This window comes from Erithacus rubecula (assembly GCF_903797595.1).
Source record: "Erithacus rubecula genome assembly, chromosome: 8".
In the NCBI taxonomy this organism is placed as follows: Eukaryota; Metazoa; Chordata; class Aves; order Passeriformes; family Muscicapidae; genus Erithacus; species Erithacus rubecula.
This window is the reverse complement of record NC_136659.1, coordinates 27,965,074-27,982,811: the sequence shown is the minus strand read 5'-3', so window position 1 is coordinate 27,982,811 and position 17,738 is coordinate 27,965,074. Positions and strand designations below refer to the sequence as shown.

At 48.0% G+C, this 17,738-nt stretch overlaps 1 protein-coding gene across 1 annotated transcript in view; it reads left to right on the top strand.

Moving 5' to 3' along the window:
* ITGB5 (integrin subunit beta 5) overlaps positions 1-16,418 on the top strand; it is a 55,596-nt gene extending 39,178 nt beyond the window's left edge. The window contains exons 11-15 of the mRNA XM_079310825.1: positions 9,505-9,727; positions 10,422-10,525; positions 13,917-14,036; positions 15,149-15,315; positions 15,838-16,418. Coding sequence (XP_079166951.1) covers positions 9,505-9,727; positions 10,422-10,525; positions 13,917-14,036; positions 15,149-15,315; positions 15,838-15,933 — 710 coding nt within the window. The 3' untranslated portion in view covers positions 15,934-16,418. The remainder of the gene's footprint in view (positions 1-9,504; positions 9,728-10,421; positions 10,526-13,916; positions 14,037-15,148; positions 15,316-15,837) is intronic.
* The last annotated feature ends 1,320 nt before the right edge of the window (positions 16,419-17,738 follow it).

Here is a 17,738-nt window from a genome sequence, read left to right as displayed (position 1 = left end):
CACATCTGCAATGTTTCCTTTTAAGTCACGTCAAGTGTTGTTTTCTGTAGGTTTTTCTGAGCACTGCCTAGTAAAAGAGAACCTGAAGGTGAGAGACAGAAGGACCATATAAATATGGAAGTTAAAAATAATGTTTTGGCTGTTACTAAGTGCTAGTGCAGCTGTGAGCAGGCAGCTGCAGGGAGATGCAGCTCTGTCTCTGGGGCAGCTGCCCCTGGGGTCAATCCCTCTCTGCTTCCCAAGTGGGAGGAGAATGGGGAGCACACATCTACCAGCATGCTTGGGGCTTATTTTGGTGACAGAGGATGCAGTGTCAGTGGGGTCACTGTGCTGTAGCCTCACAGTGCCCCTTGCTTTGTGAGTAGTCCCAGTCATCAGCAGCAGGCTGGGGGCTCAGGGGTCAGTGGCTGCGGGTGCTGCTGGTGTGCAGGGCATGGGAGGGTGGTTTGGGTGAGCAGAACCAAGTCCTCTGAAACAAACCCCCGTGTCATTAGGGTGTTGTAGCACTGCAAATGCCCCTTTCCCCAAAAGGGCATTTTCTCTTTTTCCAGAGAGTAGGGTAGGGGGCAGGGAGCTGAAGACAAGCTGAGTCTGGGCTAGAAGACAGCAGTGTGTGCATGTTGTCACACTGTGTGAGCACAGGGTGCCCATGGCTCCTTGGCAGTCACAAACCTGGTCTCAGGCACCTTGAGGCCTTGTGCCTACAGTGCAACCTGCAGAGCCCAGGGGACCTTATGCCCACAACAGGCAACAAGATGGCACTGCTGTAGCACCTCTCTTTTACAGTGTGGCCAAAAGTCAGACTGCATGCTTAACTTTGAGCTTCCTAAAGATCTTTCTCCTTGGTGTATTCCCATTTGGCCTTTGCTTTTATCATCTGCAGGAGCTGCTCAGCCAAAGGTCCTGTCCTGAACTCTCTGTGTGCCAGAGAATAAATAGATAAAGAAGGAAAAATAAACCTCTGACTTGCTGTGTCCCATAGCTGTGAGGAACTGAGGCCAGAGCACTGTACCTGGTGTCACTATGGAGGGGCATCCCCTCTCCAGCTTACATCCCTCCTCCACCTGTGAAATAGTGTGGTTCCAGTAAAGATAGACTACAAACATTTAATAAGAAACAAATCAAATGGGGCACCTCTGCTGTCCTCTTCCTTTTCTGGGGTTGAACTGCAAAGCTGTTCTACTGACTCTCATCACGTGGATTGCTGTAAAGAAATGGAAAATTTTGTTTAGGTCAACTCCATTTATTCCCATCCAGTGGGTCAGCCTAAAAAAATGTAAGGACCAGGTCAGCTGGAGCAAGCAGGATGAGGACTGGTGGGGAAGAGCAGTCAGCTGAATCCAACTTCATCCTGCTGGGACTGATGCCACTCTTGCTCTGCTTACAAGCTCCCTGCAGATGCTGTTTGGCTGTGTGTCCAGTGTCTGCATGAAAAACGCCTTTCTTTTCTTTTTTGTTTTTTGGTTAATGTGTGTTTCTATAAACTAGATATTTTCTGAGGTCACCTGTTGAACTGTTGGTATTCCTGCATTCCTGCTTGCCCTCCTGCAGAGTGTGGGGCTGCCCTGCTATTGCAACATTTTGGAGCAGCAGAAAGTGATTGCTCAAGCAGTGATTTAGAAAACATTTCTACAGGTGAGGAAGGAGCTGTGGAGGCGCCTGCTGCTGCTGACACATGTGGGATGTTGGCTTTCATGCCTTGTTCTGGCAACTAGAGCTGGTGTCTGAGCCCTGGGGTCATCCTGGGCTGCTTCCCGTGGTGCCTTGGGTCTGGCCATGCTTTGCCAGACTGCAGTGAGCTCTGAGAGCAGCACTTGAAACCTCTCAGCCTTTAGTGTGGAGTGTCATTGAGAAAGTCTGCTCTTCATACAGTGTGAAGAGGAGCAGAAACTACAGGGACATGTCTGGGACACTTTTATCTAATGCTGTGGGCAGCCTGTGGTGCTCTGTGCTTGCTGTGCCAGGGTGGCACCTGCCGTGCAGGGAAGGCTCCTCTGTGGGCAGGGACACCCAGCCCTGAGCTCCCAGATGATTTGAAAGGCTGTAGAGAGGTTCCACCCTGGAGTTGTGTGAGAGGCTGGCTGGCAGTAGCATTTCTCTGTAAAAGTGTGTGATTTTTCCTTATAGGCAAAGGGTTCCTGAGCATTGGCCAGAACCAAATCCAGCAGTGTCCCATGATATTCTGGTGTGCTCATCTCCATGAGCTGTGGCTTGTAGTACCAATGCAGAGGTGGGCTGAGAGCCATGTGGGAGGTGTTTGCATTCCAGATTTTATCTCCATGAAGTCTGGCACACAGATCAGATCCTCAGTGGCCTTTTGGAGGAGCATGGGGCTGACTCAGTGCATGTGTTTACTCACAGCTCCAGTCCTTGGGCGGCTCCTGAAACCGCTTCCTCCCAGGGCATCCTTTCCATGCTTCCCCAATCTCTCTGTTCTTCTTCTTCCTCTCCCAATTTATTTTTTCCTCTTTAACCTGGTTTCTCTTCTCTTTTCAGTTCAATACTGAGTCATGTGCCACTGTCCTCCAGAGCGTGTGCCTCCCCATCCTGCTCCATGTCTGTTCAAAGATGCCAGAGTTCAAATGGCCTCTGGGCTGGGACAAACAGCATGGGGTGACCCTTGTCTGCTGGCTGTGACCTGTGAAAGCATGGCCAGTGCTTGTAGCTGCAATATAGAAATGCCTGGTGCCCCCTCTAATTGCACTGCTAACAACCCCTGTGCTGTGCTTCAGGTCAGAGGTGGCTGCAGGTCAGTGCAGGTTGGTTGGATGGTTCTTAGCTAGAATGCTCTGTGCTCCATGGATATGCTCCTCTAGCTTTCTTTCACAGCAATTAAGTGCTGTATTTGTTACTACACCACCAGGCATAAGCATTACATTGTTGCCTGTTAAATATTTTTGATTATTGTGGAGTTGAACTCTCTGGTCCTTATGGGTTCCTTCCAGCTTGAGATACTTAATGATCTTTGCATGGATTTCTCACAGGAACACAAATGATGATTCCATTTTGGTTTGTGCTCAGTGCTGTGTGTATTCCTTTTGTTCTTGGTGCTCCTGGCAGCAAGCATACCCTGCCTGCCCCACCTTGCTCACACCAGGGGTTTGTGTTGGCTTTTCACTGGAACAGCAGCTAGGTTGGAGATTTCTCTCCCCAGTGTATCAAGTACTGCTCTCCCAGCGTCTCTATTCCTGGCACGAAAGGGCAAAGCTGCTCTTTGTTACCCCTCCTTTCTCCCTGTCCAGGCTCTTATTGCTGTCCAAGCCCTGCAGCTCTCCCCAAATCTGGCAGCAGCTCCTTGAGGGCCGACCCGCACAGAGCGCTGCTGTTCCTGCCTCTTTTCACTGCAGTTTCTCCTTGCCCCTGAGCAGACCTTTAGCAAGTGTTAATGCATGCTAATGAGGCATTAAATACCCGGGCAGAATTAAAGAATACAGGAGTGATGTCTTTGACATCTTTATGGGAGCCAGAACTCTGTCCTTGAGGCTCTGCTCTTAAAGTGGCACAACGTGGGTTGCAACCAGAGGTGTCATCTGAAGATTCATGCACATACCCAAACCCCTGTCCTGTGCAGCTGCCCCCTCCCAGGGCCAAGAGCCCTATAGAAAACTCAAAAAAACCACCTCTGCCAAGATTAACTCAGAAAACAAAGCTTAGATGGTCTTAGAACAAACTTACTTTAAATGATCTGCTGGCCAGCATCTCAGTGAGTCTGGTGTCTGAATTTGTTCTCTTTAGTGATAGTTATTGACAGAAATGCACATTTGGAAATGGGGTTTGGAGCTTAAGGGCAGATGAAAGCCTCAGACAGCAGGTGAGTGGAATTCTAGGTCTGTGCATTTCTTGACATGCACTGACAACCTGTGAATTTTGCTCAGTTTCATTTAAAGAATTAGCTTAAGTAATTGACCTGAAAGGGAAATGCAGCACAGGCTGTGTGTTCATTCTTTCTTCTTTTTCTTTTCTTTGTCTTATTTTGAGTGATATTCTGCCTTTTTCCAGGTATTTTGTTAAGAGAGAAATCTGTTTCAAAACCATGGACCTTTGGTGAACTTGCACTAAATGATGTGTTTGCATCCAAACACAGCACTGGACAAGGCTCCTAGGGCACTGCATTTTGCAGAGGAAGGGTGACAAAGCCAAGGATGAGCTCATGCCCAGAGGGTGGGATGGTATTTGGGCCCATGGCTCACAGGAAACCAGCACATCCATCCTACCTGCCCCCACTTGGGATGAAGGTCTGTGCCTCTGTGAGGATCTGCCACCAGCCCTTGCCCCATAGCTCTCCCTGCATCAGAAACAGAGTTGGCAGCAGGACCTGAGAGCTCCAATTCCCAGCTCTGGTTCTCCATCCAAAAGAGCACATGTGGCAGGCTTGGCTGAGGACCTAATGTAAGTAGAAGTCAAGTATTTGTGGAGTGCTGAGCTTACTTGGAAAAAAAAAAAAACAAAAAAAACAACAAAAAAAAAAAAAAAAAAAAAAAAAAAAAGGAAGGCTTTATTTTAAGAAATGCAGCTTTAGATCTCTTTCAGGAAATTACTTCAATGACTTCTCGCTGCCCATTTTGGTTTTTGATGGATCATCAGCTGCATCTCATGGTTGCATTACAGCTCCACTTCTTTAGCAGAGAGAGGGAAAATGAGGAAAGGCTGGCCAGGGCTGCCACAGGAAATCCTCCTGCCCCGGATAGCTTTCAGCTGCCTTCATGAAACAGCAGTTTCCAAAACCATGTCTTCCTTGCCCAATTCTCACTGAACCCAGAAATTCCCAAGTGAGTGAGAAGCTGGAGCTCTGAGGGGGATTTTTGTAATAGCAGTGCTGCACTGTGGGGGATGCTGGCAGAAGTGTCCAGCTGGTGATGGGACTTGTGGTACCCATGGCTGAATTAGCAGCTCAAGCCTGCATTTATTCCTTCACCTTTGGTTTCATTAGTCTGCATTTCCAATGCTATTTTTGATGATTGATGAGCCCAGTGCTGGGACTGAAATCTTCAGGATATAAATATCCACTGCAATGGGAGGATGCACAGATCCATGGTGTTTGGTGTAAATAACATTCAGAAAAGCACTATTTACTTCTTACTAACTTCTTAGTGTTTGTTTTGCTGGTTCAGTATTGCATTGTGGATAAATGAGTGTGGGCAAGCTCTCTCCTGGTGTGAGTGGAGGCAGGTGGATGAATTTCAGGTTACACAGAAACCTTGGCCCCTTGACATTTGTCTGTGTTTATGCAGCCACCTCCTCAGCACGAGGAGGTTGTTATGCTCCATGGGCTCCAGGGGTTGGGGATGCTGCTGCCAAACTGCCTCCCTTGTTTTCCCTGCTGGACTGGCATGACCCAGGGGGTGGATCCTAAACCCATCCCTGCTGTTTAAGAATCCTGGAGCTGTCCCCAGGTCGCTGTGGGTGCTGACCATCTGGCAGTGCCATGAGCCTGGGCGGTGCCATGGGCAGCCTGCCTGGCCTGGCCTCTTGATGTGCAGCACTGGCTGCTTTGAGCCATGGAAAGAAATTACTAGGGAAGCTGATGATTTGTTTGCCTCAGCAGGCACTGTGTCTTACCCTAGCCCTTTCCCAAACTAAAAGCTTCTATGAGTTCCAAGCCTTTTCTGGTGCCCTTCTTCCTCCCTTATTTCTCTTTGTTGTTTTTCCTGTGTGGTTTTTTTTCCTATTTCAGACTAGTTGTTCAAATAACCAAAAATGACAAAAGCATGGCCTTTTGGAGATCCTGACCCAAAGTCTGTGAGCACAGAGGCACAAAAATAAGTGGCTTGATTTAATGAGAACAAAATACAGTATCATCTTTCTCCTCCTGAGTGCTCAGAAACCACTAAACTGGCTTTAACATCATGACTTCTTTTTCTTGTATATTAGGCACATATTTTCTTGTATATCAGGTTAATGTTCTAGAAGATGGGGAAAAAAGGAGTGTTAGAGGAAGCTTGTTTTCAAACCTTTTCTACCTCTCCATAAAAGCTAGGACCATGCTTTTTATTTCAACAGAAAACTGGTATTTTTTGCACGATATTCTTGTACCCAGAAGTAGGAGACTTTAGGAAAATCACCTAGTGTGACAGAGTGACAGACCCAATTGAGAGTTTTTGGTGCACTGAGTTTCAGCCCTTGTGGAGCTCCTGAAAGACACACAGTTATCACGGAGGGCAGAGGGCTGTCCTGCCCAGCAGGTCACAGCCTGCTCTCAGGAAGGGATGACATCAGGGTCAGAGGCTGCAAGCTTCCCTCAGAAGCTGCTATCCCATTTGGGAATGACCCTGCTTGGGAACAAGGAGAACAGCAGTGGTGTGGGGGTGCCAGGCTGGGTTTGTGCAGTGCCAGGCTGAGGGCAGGCAGGATTTGGCCTGTGGCCATCCTGGGGGACAGCTGGGCTGAAATGAGGATGGTTGGATGTCCTGGCAAAAGCTGTCTGAGTGACAGTGAGATGTGCAGCCCAGCTGGGGCACAGCAGTGGGATTGGGATGTGTTTTGGGATAAGGAGAGAGATGGAAGCACCAGCAGGGCTGAGAGTCTCTGCCCATCTGGTGGCCTCCTTGGGAAGAAAGTGTCTCTAAGCAGCAGTGCACCCCATAGCTCCTGCCCTGATGGATCCCAGACTAGTCAAGCTCAGTCTGGGCACTGCTCTCCCCCCACAAAAGCATTGCTTTTCTCTGCACACCCTCCCAGCAGGTTTTTGCAGCCTCCTGACATGTGTTTTGTGTTAGCCCCCCCTGAAGGTCAGGGGCTGGCTGGAAAGTATGTTATCGAATTCAGAGAAAGCATTTCATTTCCTAGTTAGATCTGGATCTTTTAAACTTCTTAGCTTGTCTCATTTCAAAGATGGGAACAGAAGAAAACATCTTTTATTATGTTTGGAGAACATAATTAATGTATTTTGGCTTCATAAACCAGCTTTAACAGAGAATGTACAAACTCAAAGGGTTCAAGAGGGTTAAAGTTCAGGATGATATCCTGCACCACGAGACTGCTGCTGGTGCAGAGGTGACTTGAAACACACCCTCCTTGAGGACACATTTCCATGGAAATGAAACTGGGAAGTGAAACTGGGTTCATCATGGGCACAGTGGTGGAAGGTTTCCTGCAGGCACGATGGCACAGAGTCTGCTCAGCCACATCAGCACTGTGTGTGACCGTGGGAGAGCTGGGGCTGGGAACGGGAGCACACTGTGCTGCAAAATGTGAGTGCTGGCTAACACTGCAAACCACAGCTCTGGGTCACCAGAAACCTCACTGCAACTTTGCCTTGGGACTCCTCTCAGTTTGTGTCCCAAGCACAGGGAGAGGATGGAGGTGGATGTTGAGAAGTGATACAACTCTTACTGTGCCTGTATGAAAACCAAATATTTCTCATTCACCGAGTTTCTCCAGTCTCCAGGCTGTGTGGGAGATGGATGGCACCAGAAGTGTAGCTCATGGTGTTTGCAGGACTGGCCACTCTTTCAAGCTGATGGAAGCAGTGAAGATTGACATCTTTGCCATTGAAGGTCAAGATGGAAATTCCTGCTCTTGGCACACTGACCATGATGAGCTTCAGCCAGTGACTTCTTGCACACTAAGCCAGTGTGGCCAAGGCAGGAAACACATGTCAACGTGTTTTGACATTTTAAGCTCACACCCCACAATTAGTCACCCTCAGACAGAATGGCTTTTTCTTCATTCCCGTCAATAAACAAAACCACATCCTTTAAGATGCTGTTTCTTAAGTTTTCCAATCACAGTGTTTAATAGGATGCATGATTTGCAAATGGCCATTCCCCTTCCCCAGGACAGTAATTTCAGGCTCCACCTCCAGCCTGCCAAAGGCTGGAAGGGATGTGCAATCTTTCTAGTTTCCTATGACCTAGCTCTGATGCCTTTAAAAATGGAACCATTTTATGGTCCAGAGACAGATTTCCTCTGGAGCCACATCTTGAGCTGCATTCTGTGGTGTCCTAGGAAAACTGATATGAATACCATCAACTTGTTCTCTAAGCCCTCACAGCCTGAGCACATTTACTAATTGCCAGCTGCTTTGGATTCCTTGAAACAGTACCATTTAAGAAAACCATAGTTTATAGCTAATTTGGACACATGCATTGCCATTGAGGCACCAAACCTGCTGTGAGAGCCAAATCACCTGAATTAATTGTGAAAAAAAGCCAGATACCCCATTTGGTTTGTTTCTGAAGTGGTGGTCCTGCAGAGTGGTGAGTGCCCACTCTGCAGCTGCCCCCCAAAGAGCAGCAGCTGTGGATGTAGCTGAGCCCATGGGCTTGAACCCAGAGCTTTCTGTCTGGGGAGAGGCCAAGTCTGTCATTGTGAAGGTGAGCAGAGCAAGGGATTTTGATCTCCATCAGATGTAGGCACAGAAGGAGGTCACCTCTAGAGATCTTGTAAACATAATCTCCTTTGTCAAGTAATGTTTGAATATGCAGACTGGATCCAAAGCAAACGGTGTGAGTGCAGAGGAGGCTGTAGAAGGACAGCTTGTGATGTGCTGGGATATATGAGATGCCTAGTAAAACAGAAGGTGCTCCTGTGACTTTTGGCAAGGGATGTAGCTTGGCAATCCACAGCCTCTGGTAATGTTGGCACGGGGGGAGAGGCAGGGAGATCCGCGGGTTTGTGTCGATGAAAGGAGCGTGTATATAATTCATCATGTCTGGGGTGCTCGAGGCTCTTTCCAGTGGAAAAGCTGAGCTGTAATTAGGTTGCTGATGAGCCTTGTATACAAACCCTTCAGCTCTATAAACTATGCCTGCAAAGGCATCCCTTCTCCTAGGGACTGGCCATGGAAAAATTTGAGCAGTTTCCAGCAGATGGATGCCTCTCTGAAACCAGCCACTCCACTTACTGTCACTGGCAGCCTTGGAACCTGCTGGTTTTCTCAGCCCTTCACTAAACCCTGTAGCTCCAAGGGAGCTTCAGTGGAGGAGGGCCCTTACTAGATAGGTTTCTTCATCCATTTCTGCTGTGAGCTGCTCTGAGCTACTCCCTGGGGGGACTCAGCTGGTCTCAACAACCTTCCTGGCTCTGGCTGGGACACAGGTTTTGTTTGGACACAGGAAATAATGCTTGTTGATATACTTTTTTTCAAGGTTTTAAGAGAACTTCTTAAGTAAAATTGTTAAGGAGAAAGGGAAGGAAATACTTTATGAGGTGGGCGACCTTCTAGGCTTTTTGTTGTTAAACTCTGGGCTCAAAACCAGCAAGGAAGCACTACTCCATTCTCATCTTATTATCTCTTGATGTAGACAGAGAAAGAAGAGATTATTTCATACAAAAGTGGGAAGGGGGAGGTGCTCATTTGTCTTGAGCAACTATAGAGTAAAGCTGGAAGAGCTATTAGTAGTATTTTGTGCTAATTTGATATTTAAGTGTTTCCCATCAGGTGTTTGCTGCCCTGCCAAGCCAAGTCTCTGTGGCAGCTCTTCCCGCTGAGCTGCTCCCAACCTCAACACCCACCTGTGGCCCCGAATTCTGCTGACACCTCTGCCCTGCTGTCCCCTTCAGGTCACGGGGAGTGCCACTGCGGGGAGTGCAAGTGCCACGCCGGCTACATCGGGGACAACTGCAACTGCTCCACGGAGACGGAGAGCTGCGTGTCCAGCGACGGGCAGCTGTGCAGCGGCCGCGGCGCCTGCGTCTGCGGGAGCTGCCACTGCACCGAGCCGGGGGCCTTTGGAGAGACCTGTGAGAAGTGCCCCACCTGCCCGGGTGTCTGCAGCATTAAAAGGTACTCACAGGCAGCTCAAGAGGGATTTCTTGCTGGTGGGAAGGGCAGCTCTTTGGTTCCTGGGAGACTTTTTAGCTAAGGAATTACTGCAGTTTTGGTAAATGTGTGGTCACTCCCAGGCAAGCCTACTGCTGCTAGGAGCCCTTGCTAAGCAACCTGACAGTATCCCAGGTAGAGCAGCAACAAGCCTTGTTGTCCTAGTGCTCATGGAGATTCATGTCCCTGTTCATTTCTGGTGCTGTCTCACTCTGCAGGAGAGGCTGCACCCATAGTTTTGCTGCACTCTGAGCTGCAGAGAGCTGTGAGCTGCAGAGGAGGGGAGGACTGGAATCAGAACTACTGCCCCTGCCTCACAGTGATGAAGGTGTCTCAGGCATCAGCCTCAGACTAGCACAGAGCAGCAGGACAGCCTGCCTTGATCTCAGGCAGGATGGATTTTGCAGTAGCTGATGTGCAGCTCCTGACATCCAAAGGGCAAACAGACTCCAAACCTGCCAGCTGCTTTGCACCTTCATTGAATCCTAGAATAAATCCATTCTTGCAATGGAAATGCTTGACCCTGGAGCTTCTCCTTCTTTGTGGTGTAGATGTGCAGCCTCCAGACCAGCACCCAGAGAGTCCCCAGAGCTGAATTCCTATGTTCATGCAGTTTCTGACCTGTGCTTAATCTTCCCCTCTCCATGTGTTCCTGCAGGGATTGTATTGAATGCAAGCTGTTTAACTCAGGAAGATTGGCTGATAACCAAACCTGCCAAAAGCACTGCAAGGATGAGATTATCACCACTGTGGATGTTCTTGGTAAGTTGGCAGCAGCAGGACTGCAGGTGGTGGGAGCTGGTGACTGTGGCATTGAACTCCTGTTAACCAGATTAAGACATGTCTGTAAAGAAAGCTTCAGGGAACACCTGGTATTTAGAAATGTATATGTGTAGGTAGTATGTATATGTGTATGTGTGGTATGTGTGATGCCCTCTTCAGGCTATAATCCATACTGAAGTAAAAAAATATCTTTGATTTTAAATAACATCTTACCATATCTAACCACTACTGCCAGTGCAGGGAGCAAAGAGTGGGATGAGGTCACATGAGACAGATGAGATGAGTCGTGAGAGAGTGCAAAAGGACAAAGTATCACCCAAAAAAAGTAATTTTCTAATCTTCTGAGGTTTCATCCTGGAAGAAGTGAGCTTGCAAGGGAAAACAAAGCTGCTTTGAAAATGAGTTCTGCTTTGGTGGAACTGCTACAAGTGCCCCAGGCAATCTCCTGCCCTTTGTGTCTAGAGGTCACCCCACATGTGCATCCCTCAGCAGATGACTTTCTCCCTGCTCTTTTCAAGATGTCTTCTGGGAGTCCCTGGTTACTATTTAGGGGAGTAGAGGGGACCCAAACTTGTGACAGATTTAATCATAATTCTGACCATGGCCTTAGCAATATCTCTTGGAGGGGGGGTGTAGATCAAGCAGGGATAAGTTACTGTCTGCATCTGGCATTTCCTCCTCTTCCATAGTTTACAGAGGTGGGAGTCCTGCAACTTGCTCAGCCTTTCACTCACTTCCTCCTAAGCTGTCTGCAGGGGATGTTTTTCCCATTGACTCCTCTCACATCCAGTATTTAGCTTTTAAATTATGAGCAGTGGAGTTTCCTACCCTTCCTTTTGGGACACTTGTTCTCATTCTCTCCATTCACTATGCAGTTTAGCAGGGAGTGCACCTGCACCAGCATCCTGCAAGAGGTTTGGAGGTTTAAAACATGCAAAGCTCCTTTCTGCCTGTCTGACCAGCAAATATTGGGAATCAAAGCTCATCCCTCCTGCTTGGTTAGGGTACTATGCCAAAGTCAGCTTTTGTTCTGCCTGCTCCCTGGAAGGTGAGACTGGGCTGTAGTTTATCAGCCCCCTGCATGGCTTTCAGAGAAAAAACAGCCAGATTTCTGCTTTAAGGTATTTTTGGGAATTACACTTATGCTTCTGTTGATTGCACATAGTGCTGAGATCTTGGGAGCTCAAGGCACATTGTGGCTTGGAGATCAGGGCTGCTAGAGAAAGAAGTAAAGCAAAATATTCCTAAAGAAAGTTCTTGTGGACTGTGGACTTCTTCACAGGCAGACGTGGCCAAATCCTGGTTTTCAAGTGCTTTTGTATAGTTTAGCACATATTACAAGTCCCTGCTGAAAGGCAGAATGCTGATATTTGTCACAGAATACATAGGTCTGTATTGTCCTGGCAGAGGAGGATGGGACCTTCTAAATACCAAATTGCAATGAACACAGCCTTGAATATCCCAGCTGCCTTTTGATTCTGGCAGGCAGAGCAGTCAGGGTTTCAAAGCTTTGTAGAGCAGAGGTCTCTGTCATTGAACTCACGAGCCAGAATGCTCACAGGAGGGTTGTATGATTTGATTTGGACTCTGTAGGATCTCCTTCAGTTCTGCAGGATTCTCTTCACATTCCTGACAGTTCCAGAGAGGAGCTTTCAGTGTGAGAGCAGCATGACAGGTCCTGCTCCAAGCTGAACCTGGAGCAGCACTGACAACTCAGTGGAGCCCTCACACCTCTCTCTGTTGATTTGTGATCTCTGAAACCCAGTGAAGATCAACAGAACTCCTTACTATTGAGACTAATCACTGTACCTTTTACCAAAATAATGGTGGAAGGATGGGAGTGAAAGCAGTTAGACCTACAGGAACTAAGATTTGCTGCTCAACTCAAAAGGGCAATAGTCAAGAAATGTGGAAGTATTATCTATATTGATCTAATTTAGTACTTTGCCTTGAAACAGTCAGCACTTTTCTGGCCCATGCTTTGCTGCCACTGTGTAGATAGAGCAGGTTTTCCAGTCCCAGGGTGGGAACAGCTGAGGTTTGTCCACAGCAGGAATGTGTCAGGACTCACCAGAGGGGCAGCTGCATCTCAGCTCAGCTGTTGAAATGGAGGGTATTAATCTTTTAACTGGATGCAGGTCAAAGGAATTGAAAGGAAAAACAAACAGACAGGAGAGAGCTAAAGGACTGGCATAGCTGAGGTCATTAATGCAGTCATTTTTCAGCAAGACAGACAGGCATGGATACAAGAGCTGTGGAAAGCTCTTTCCAGGTGCCTCAGACAAGGTCATGCATGTCTTTGCCAGCCAAAAGCACTGGGTCCCCAAATTCCTCTCCCATGAAAGTCTGAGCCTTTGCAGGCTTGCAGAGCTGTGCTCCTGTCACACCCAGAGATGCTTCCCCATCTCCCTCCTGTCACTGTCCCTGCAATGGGGGCATCCAATGAGCTGTGGCTCTGCTGAAATCACCCCTTAAGCTAGATCTACAAACCTCAGGTGATGGCTTTGCTCAATCTTAAGTTGCTTCTGTGAAGCAGCCTTCTTCAGGCAGCACCTTACAGTGACCTGGTGCTTTGGAGGGTCAGACACAAACACACAGTGTCTGGATGGCCCTGGGAATGAAGCCCTCTCATTTTTTGCAACTCCCACATCATCCTTGAAACCAGCTCCTCCCTTCCCCCTCCCTCCCTCCTCCCCTTCCTATTTTCCTTTTCTATCTCACTCTTTGAAAACAAACTTCTCAGCCGTTTCCAGAGCTGGAGCATGAGCTGGCCATGGGCTGCTGGGGCTGCCAGCCCTGTCTGAGTCAGTGCCCCTTGTTTTCCCTTCACCTTCCACTCTTCAAGAAATTTTGCAAATTAAGAAGAAAATGGCATTTGTTGCCAAAGCAGACTTGCATGAAGGAAGAATCTGTGTGTGTGGGGTTGAGTCTGTTTGCTGTGTGATGTTTGCCAAGTGCCACATTTTCTCAAGCAGCAAATCTGGACACTGCTCAGTTACAATTTGTCTGAGTTGTGATCAAACTGTGCTGCTTTCCAGGCTTACTCCCCATTCCTCTGTTCCCAGGCATCCCTGGAAAGCTCTGCTTATCTTGCAGGGGAGAGCTGTGCTAATTCCTAGTATTAAAGCTGCCAACTAAGTCAACCAAGTGCTGTATTTCTGCTTTAGACATAGCCTATTAGACAGGGTGACTAGCTCAGAATCAGGGAGCCCATACCACTGCCAATTGTTAGGGGGGAATTATGTTAAAAATAGAGGGTGTTGGAAGCATTTCTTTGAAAAAGTAGGGGACAAAAGTTCTGCAGTGTTTAGGATTTTTTTTAATGTATAAATCTTACACAAAATCCTGTGATTCTTGCATCTGGTTCCAGATGAAACCGATGACCCCAACGCGATCCTCTGCGCCTACCCAGTGAACAACTGTGTCATGAAGTTCACCTACCTGGAGCTTCCCAGTGGGAAATCCAACCTCACTGTCCTCAAGGAGCCAGGTTGGCCCTCCCTTGGGTTTCTTTTTTGGTAGCACTGGCTGCCTCAGGAGAGGTGATGGGCTGCTGGGGAGCCTGGTGGGTTGCAGAAAGGCTGGCTGCATGTGTGAGCAGATAAAGCAGGGTGATTTAAACTGAAGTGTTTTACAGTGATGAAAGCCAGCTCCAAATGCTCCCAACCTACTAAAAAAGAACTGTGAGAGTAAACCTTGCACCTGAGCCATCAGCATTGTCAGCAATGAGCTGAAGAGCTTTAGGAGGCTGAATTAAATGGAGCCTATTTAAGCAGCAAAAAGCATGCTTGATTTGGAGAGAAAGCCCCTGGGAGCAAAAACATCAGAAGGGGACACCTGGTGTGGCTTCTGGTTAAGTGAGGATGTTGGGAAAGCCCTGCAACACCTAAGGATTTCCACATTGCCCAAGATCTCTGATCCAGGCAGTGTAAGGGCTGGATGTCCCTCCTCCCCTCCCCAGGCTGTGCAGAGAGCTGTGCTTCCAGCATTATTTTAACCACATGCAATGCAGTTGCTCAAAAATGACTCCTCATGGTGTTGCAGGACAAGCTGATGAGCATCCAGCAGTAGCTTCTTGTGATCTGTTCTGGTCCTCTGAGGCACGGGCCAATATGGGAGAGACTGAGATTCCTCATGTTCTATTTCATTTGTCCTGCAGCTTACACTTAATTGAAAGACCAGTTGATTAGCTGGCGGTTAATGCCCTTATTTAAAGTCCTTAGTGATCACCTGTCTCTGTGTGGGAGAAGCTGAGCTGGTTTTTGCCAGAGGCACCTTAATGCTCTGTGTTCCATGTGTGTCACCTGGCATTAAAACCCTGCGTCACTGCTGGCAGGGGACTGCACCCCTACTAAGTGACATCCCAGCTCTGGTGAAATCCATGAGAGGCGACCCTTTGACCTGCCTCTAGCCAGGAATTTATTTAATTTAAAAAAATCCATTTGATTTCAGAGGGGACTGTTGCTTTTTTAATTCAGCCACTGCTGCTAGCACTGCCTGGGGTCACTTGCTCAGTGGCTGCAGTCCAAGGTTATTACATCCCAGTATCCTGATCCGGGATACACTCACAAGAGCTAATTATGTTTTCTCCCTCATTGCCAGCCTGCAGCTCAGCCCCCAGTGCTGTGACCATCGTGCTGGCAGTGATTGGCAGCGTGGTGCTGATTGGCATCATCCTGCTGGCTCTCTGGAAGCTGCTCGTCACCATCCACGACAGGCGCGAGTTCGACCGATTCCAGAGTGAACGTTCCCGCGCCAGATACGAGATGGTGAGCCTGGGGTGGGCTGCTGCTCTGTGGGGGGCTTTGGGGTGCCCTGGCAGCAGGCAGCTCTGCAGTGATGGAAAAGGGTGGCAGGCATGAGGGATGCAGGTGTCCATGCCCTGGAGTGTCTTCAGGGTTTAGCATTTTGCACTGCCTTCTCCTAGGCAAGTTATAAATGCTTTGAAAAACGATAGCCAGCCTTTGGTTTCATCAACTATTTCCAAGCAGAGCTGGAGGCTAAAGGAGATAGGGGAGACTGTGGTGGCAGCCACGTTGGTCAGGACTGTAAAGAGCCCTTCTGGGAGGCTTTGGGTAGGGGTGCTCAGCACTGGAGGGCAGTGCCTCTGCCTACAGGCAGGATGGAAGGTGAGTCTGATGGACCAGCTGCATAAACAACACTGCTTTGGATCTGAATGTTCAGTTCACTCAAAGCCAAACACAGTGCTGTCACCAAACTAATCGGTGTGTTTTTACCATGATACAGACTTTGTTCCTCATCTTTGTTCTTTTTGTCTCCTTTCTCCAAAGGCATCCAACCCTCTCTACCGAAAGCCTATTTCCACGCATAACGTAGAGTTCACATTCAACAAGCTCAACAAGTCTTACAATGGTACAGTTGACTGAAGGGGTCTCAGTGCCTGCACTGCCATGGACAATTGTTGAATGGCTGGGCTGCTTCCCCACTTGAAGATGGGATTCTCTTCAGGGGTGAGAATCCCTTACGACGGGACTGGTCGATGGCCAAAGCCTGTTATTTGCACAGTAAGGAGAAAGGTCTGGTTCATTCTGGAGGCACAGACATGAGGGCAGGGTCCCTGCCTGTGTTGGTGGACTCTGAGCCGTGTGCATCTCCATACCCCAGCTTTCCAGATGTATTAAACCTGCCAACTAAGTGAACCAAGTGCCATATTGCAGCTTTAGACATATCCTGTTAGAAAAGGTGACTAGGTCAAAAATCAGGGGAACCCACTCCATCACAAGTTGTTAGGGGGGAATTAGTTTGAAAGCAGGGTCTTGGAACCATATGTGTAAGAAATTAGGATAAAAAACTCTGCAGTCTTTAGGAATTTTTTTTATATAAACCCCGAAATAAAACAGTTGTGCATATATGATGCTGTGAGTAAAGTTGATTGTTTCTTTCCTGAGCCCCCCACCAAACCTGGGGCTTGCTCTTCCTGCCAGCAGCAGTGGTGCTGCCTGATGGATTTATTAGTAGAGCCTTATCAGTCAAAGCATGGCTATAAAACATGGAGCTGGAGCTGTAGGGACTGCCACAGAAGTTGTGATGATTTAATATACTGGTGTTGACCCGGGGCAGGGAGTGCCTCAGGGAGTTCCTGCTCTGAGCCAGTGGTGTTAAACAGATTGGAAACTGGTAGAAACCCAAGGAAAATGGAGTTTAGTGTGAGGAAATTAATATAAACACCCATTCCTTATGTGTGCAAGTAGGTGTCCAGGTCAGGTGGCTCCAGGAGGGCAGCTGGGAGCACACAGCAGCTCATCCAGACTTCTGACTTTTTACCACAGAACTCTTGCTGTGGGGTCCAGTGGAGCCCAGCTGGAAAAGCAGGGGAGCCCTGAGCTTTTGGCTGGAAAGGGAGCTGGATAAAGACCAGTGTTGTTGCTTCACAACATATATTTTGCTTTGGTTTTTTGCTTTTTAAATTTTTCCCCCCCAAACAATTCCCCCCAGCCCTGTCTGTTTTCCTCTGGAGCTGGGGTTTGGGTTACCCTGCTGACAGCTGCAGCATTAAACCCACACATGGGGCTGCAGCCGCCGCAGGAGAGAGAAGCTGGAGCAATTGCTACCGCCTCAACTTTTTTTCCTTCTTTTTTTTTTTTTTTTAATTTCTTTTTTTCTTGTCTCTTCAGCCTGAACAGATCATGCAATAGTCAGCTGAAGGAAGCTTGCCAGGGAAAAGCAAAAACAAATGGTGTTCATTGTTTTGACTTGCTCTTCTCATTGGAAAAGGGCCATGGGCCCATCCTTCCGGATTTTTTTTTTTTTTATATATTTTTGCCTCTATAAAGCTCTCCTCTAGAAGCTCTTATTTGTTCAGTAAAAACAGCTCTCCTTCAAGAACTTTATGTCCCCCCCCTCCTCCTACAAGCAGCACTGAAGAAATGCAGCAGACCATACTAAAAATATCTTGGAACTGGGATTTTTAGGAGGGCAGCAAGTGACACATTGGCGGCATCAGTGCTGATCAGGTGGGGTTAAAAATTCAAAACCTCAAGCTAGTGAAATCTCTACTGTCTTTCCACTTGCTTCCACTAAATCTGGCCTAGCAGGGGAGGAGGGTGCATACAGCCATCCTGAAAGTGCAGGGGTAGGCTGTGGTTAAATGCTGCCTTTGTAACCCTTCATAGCACCATGAGCAGCAGGATGGCCTGAGTGCTGCACAGGGGCAGCTCTTCAGAGCTCCACA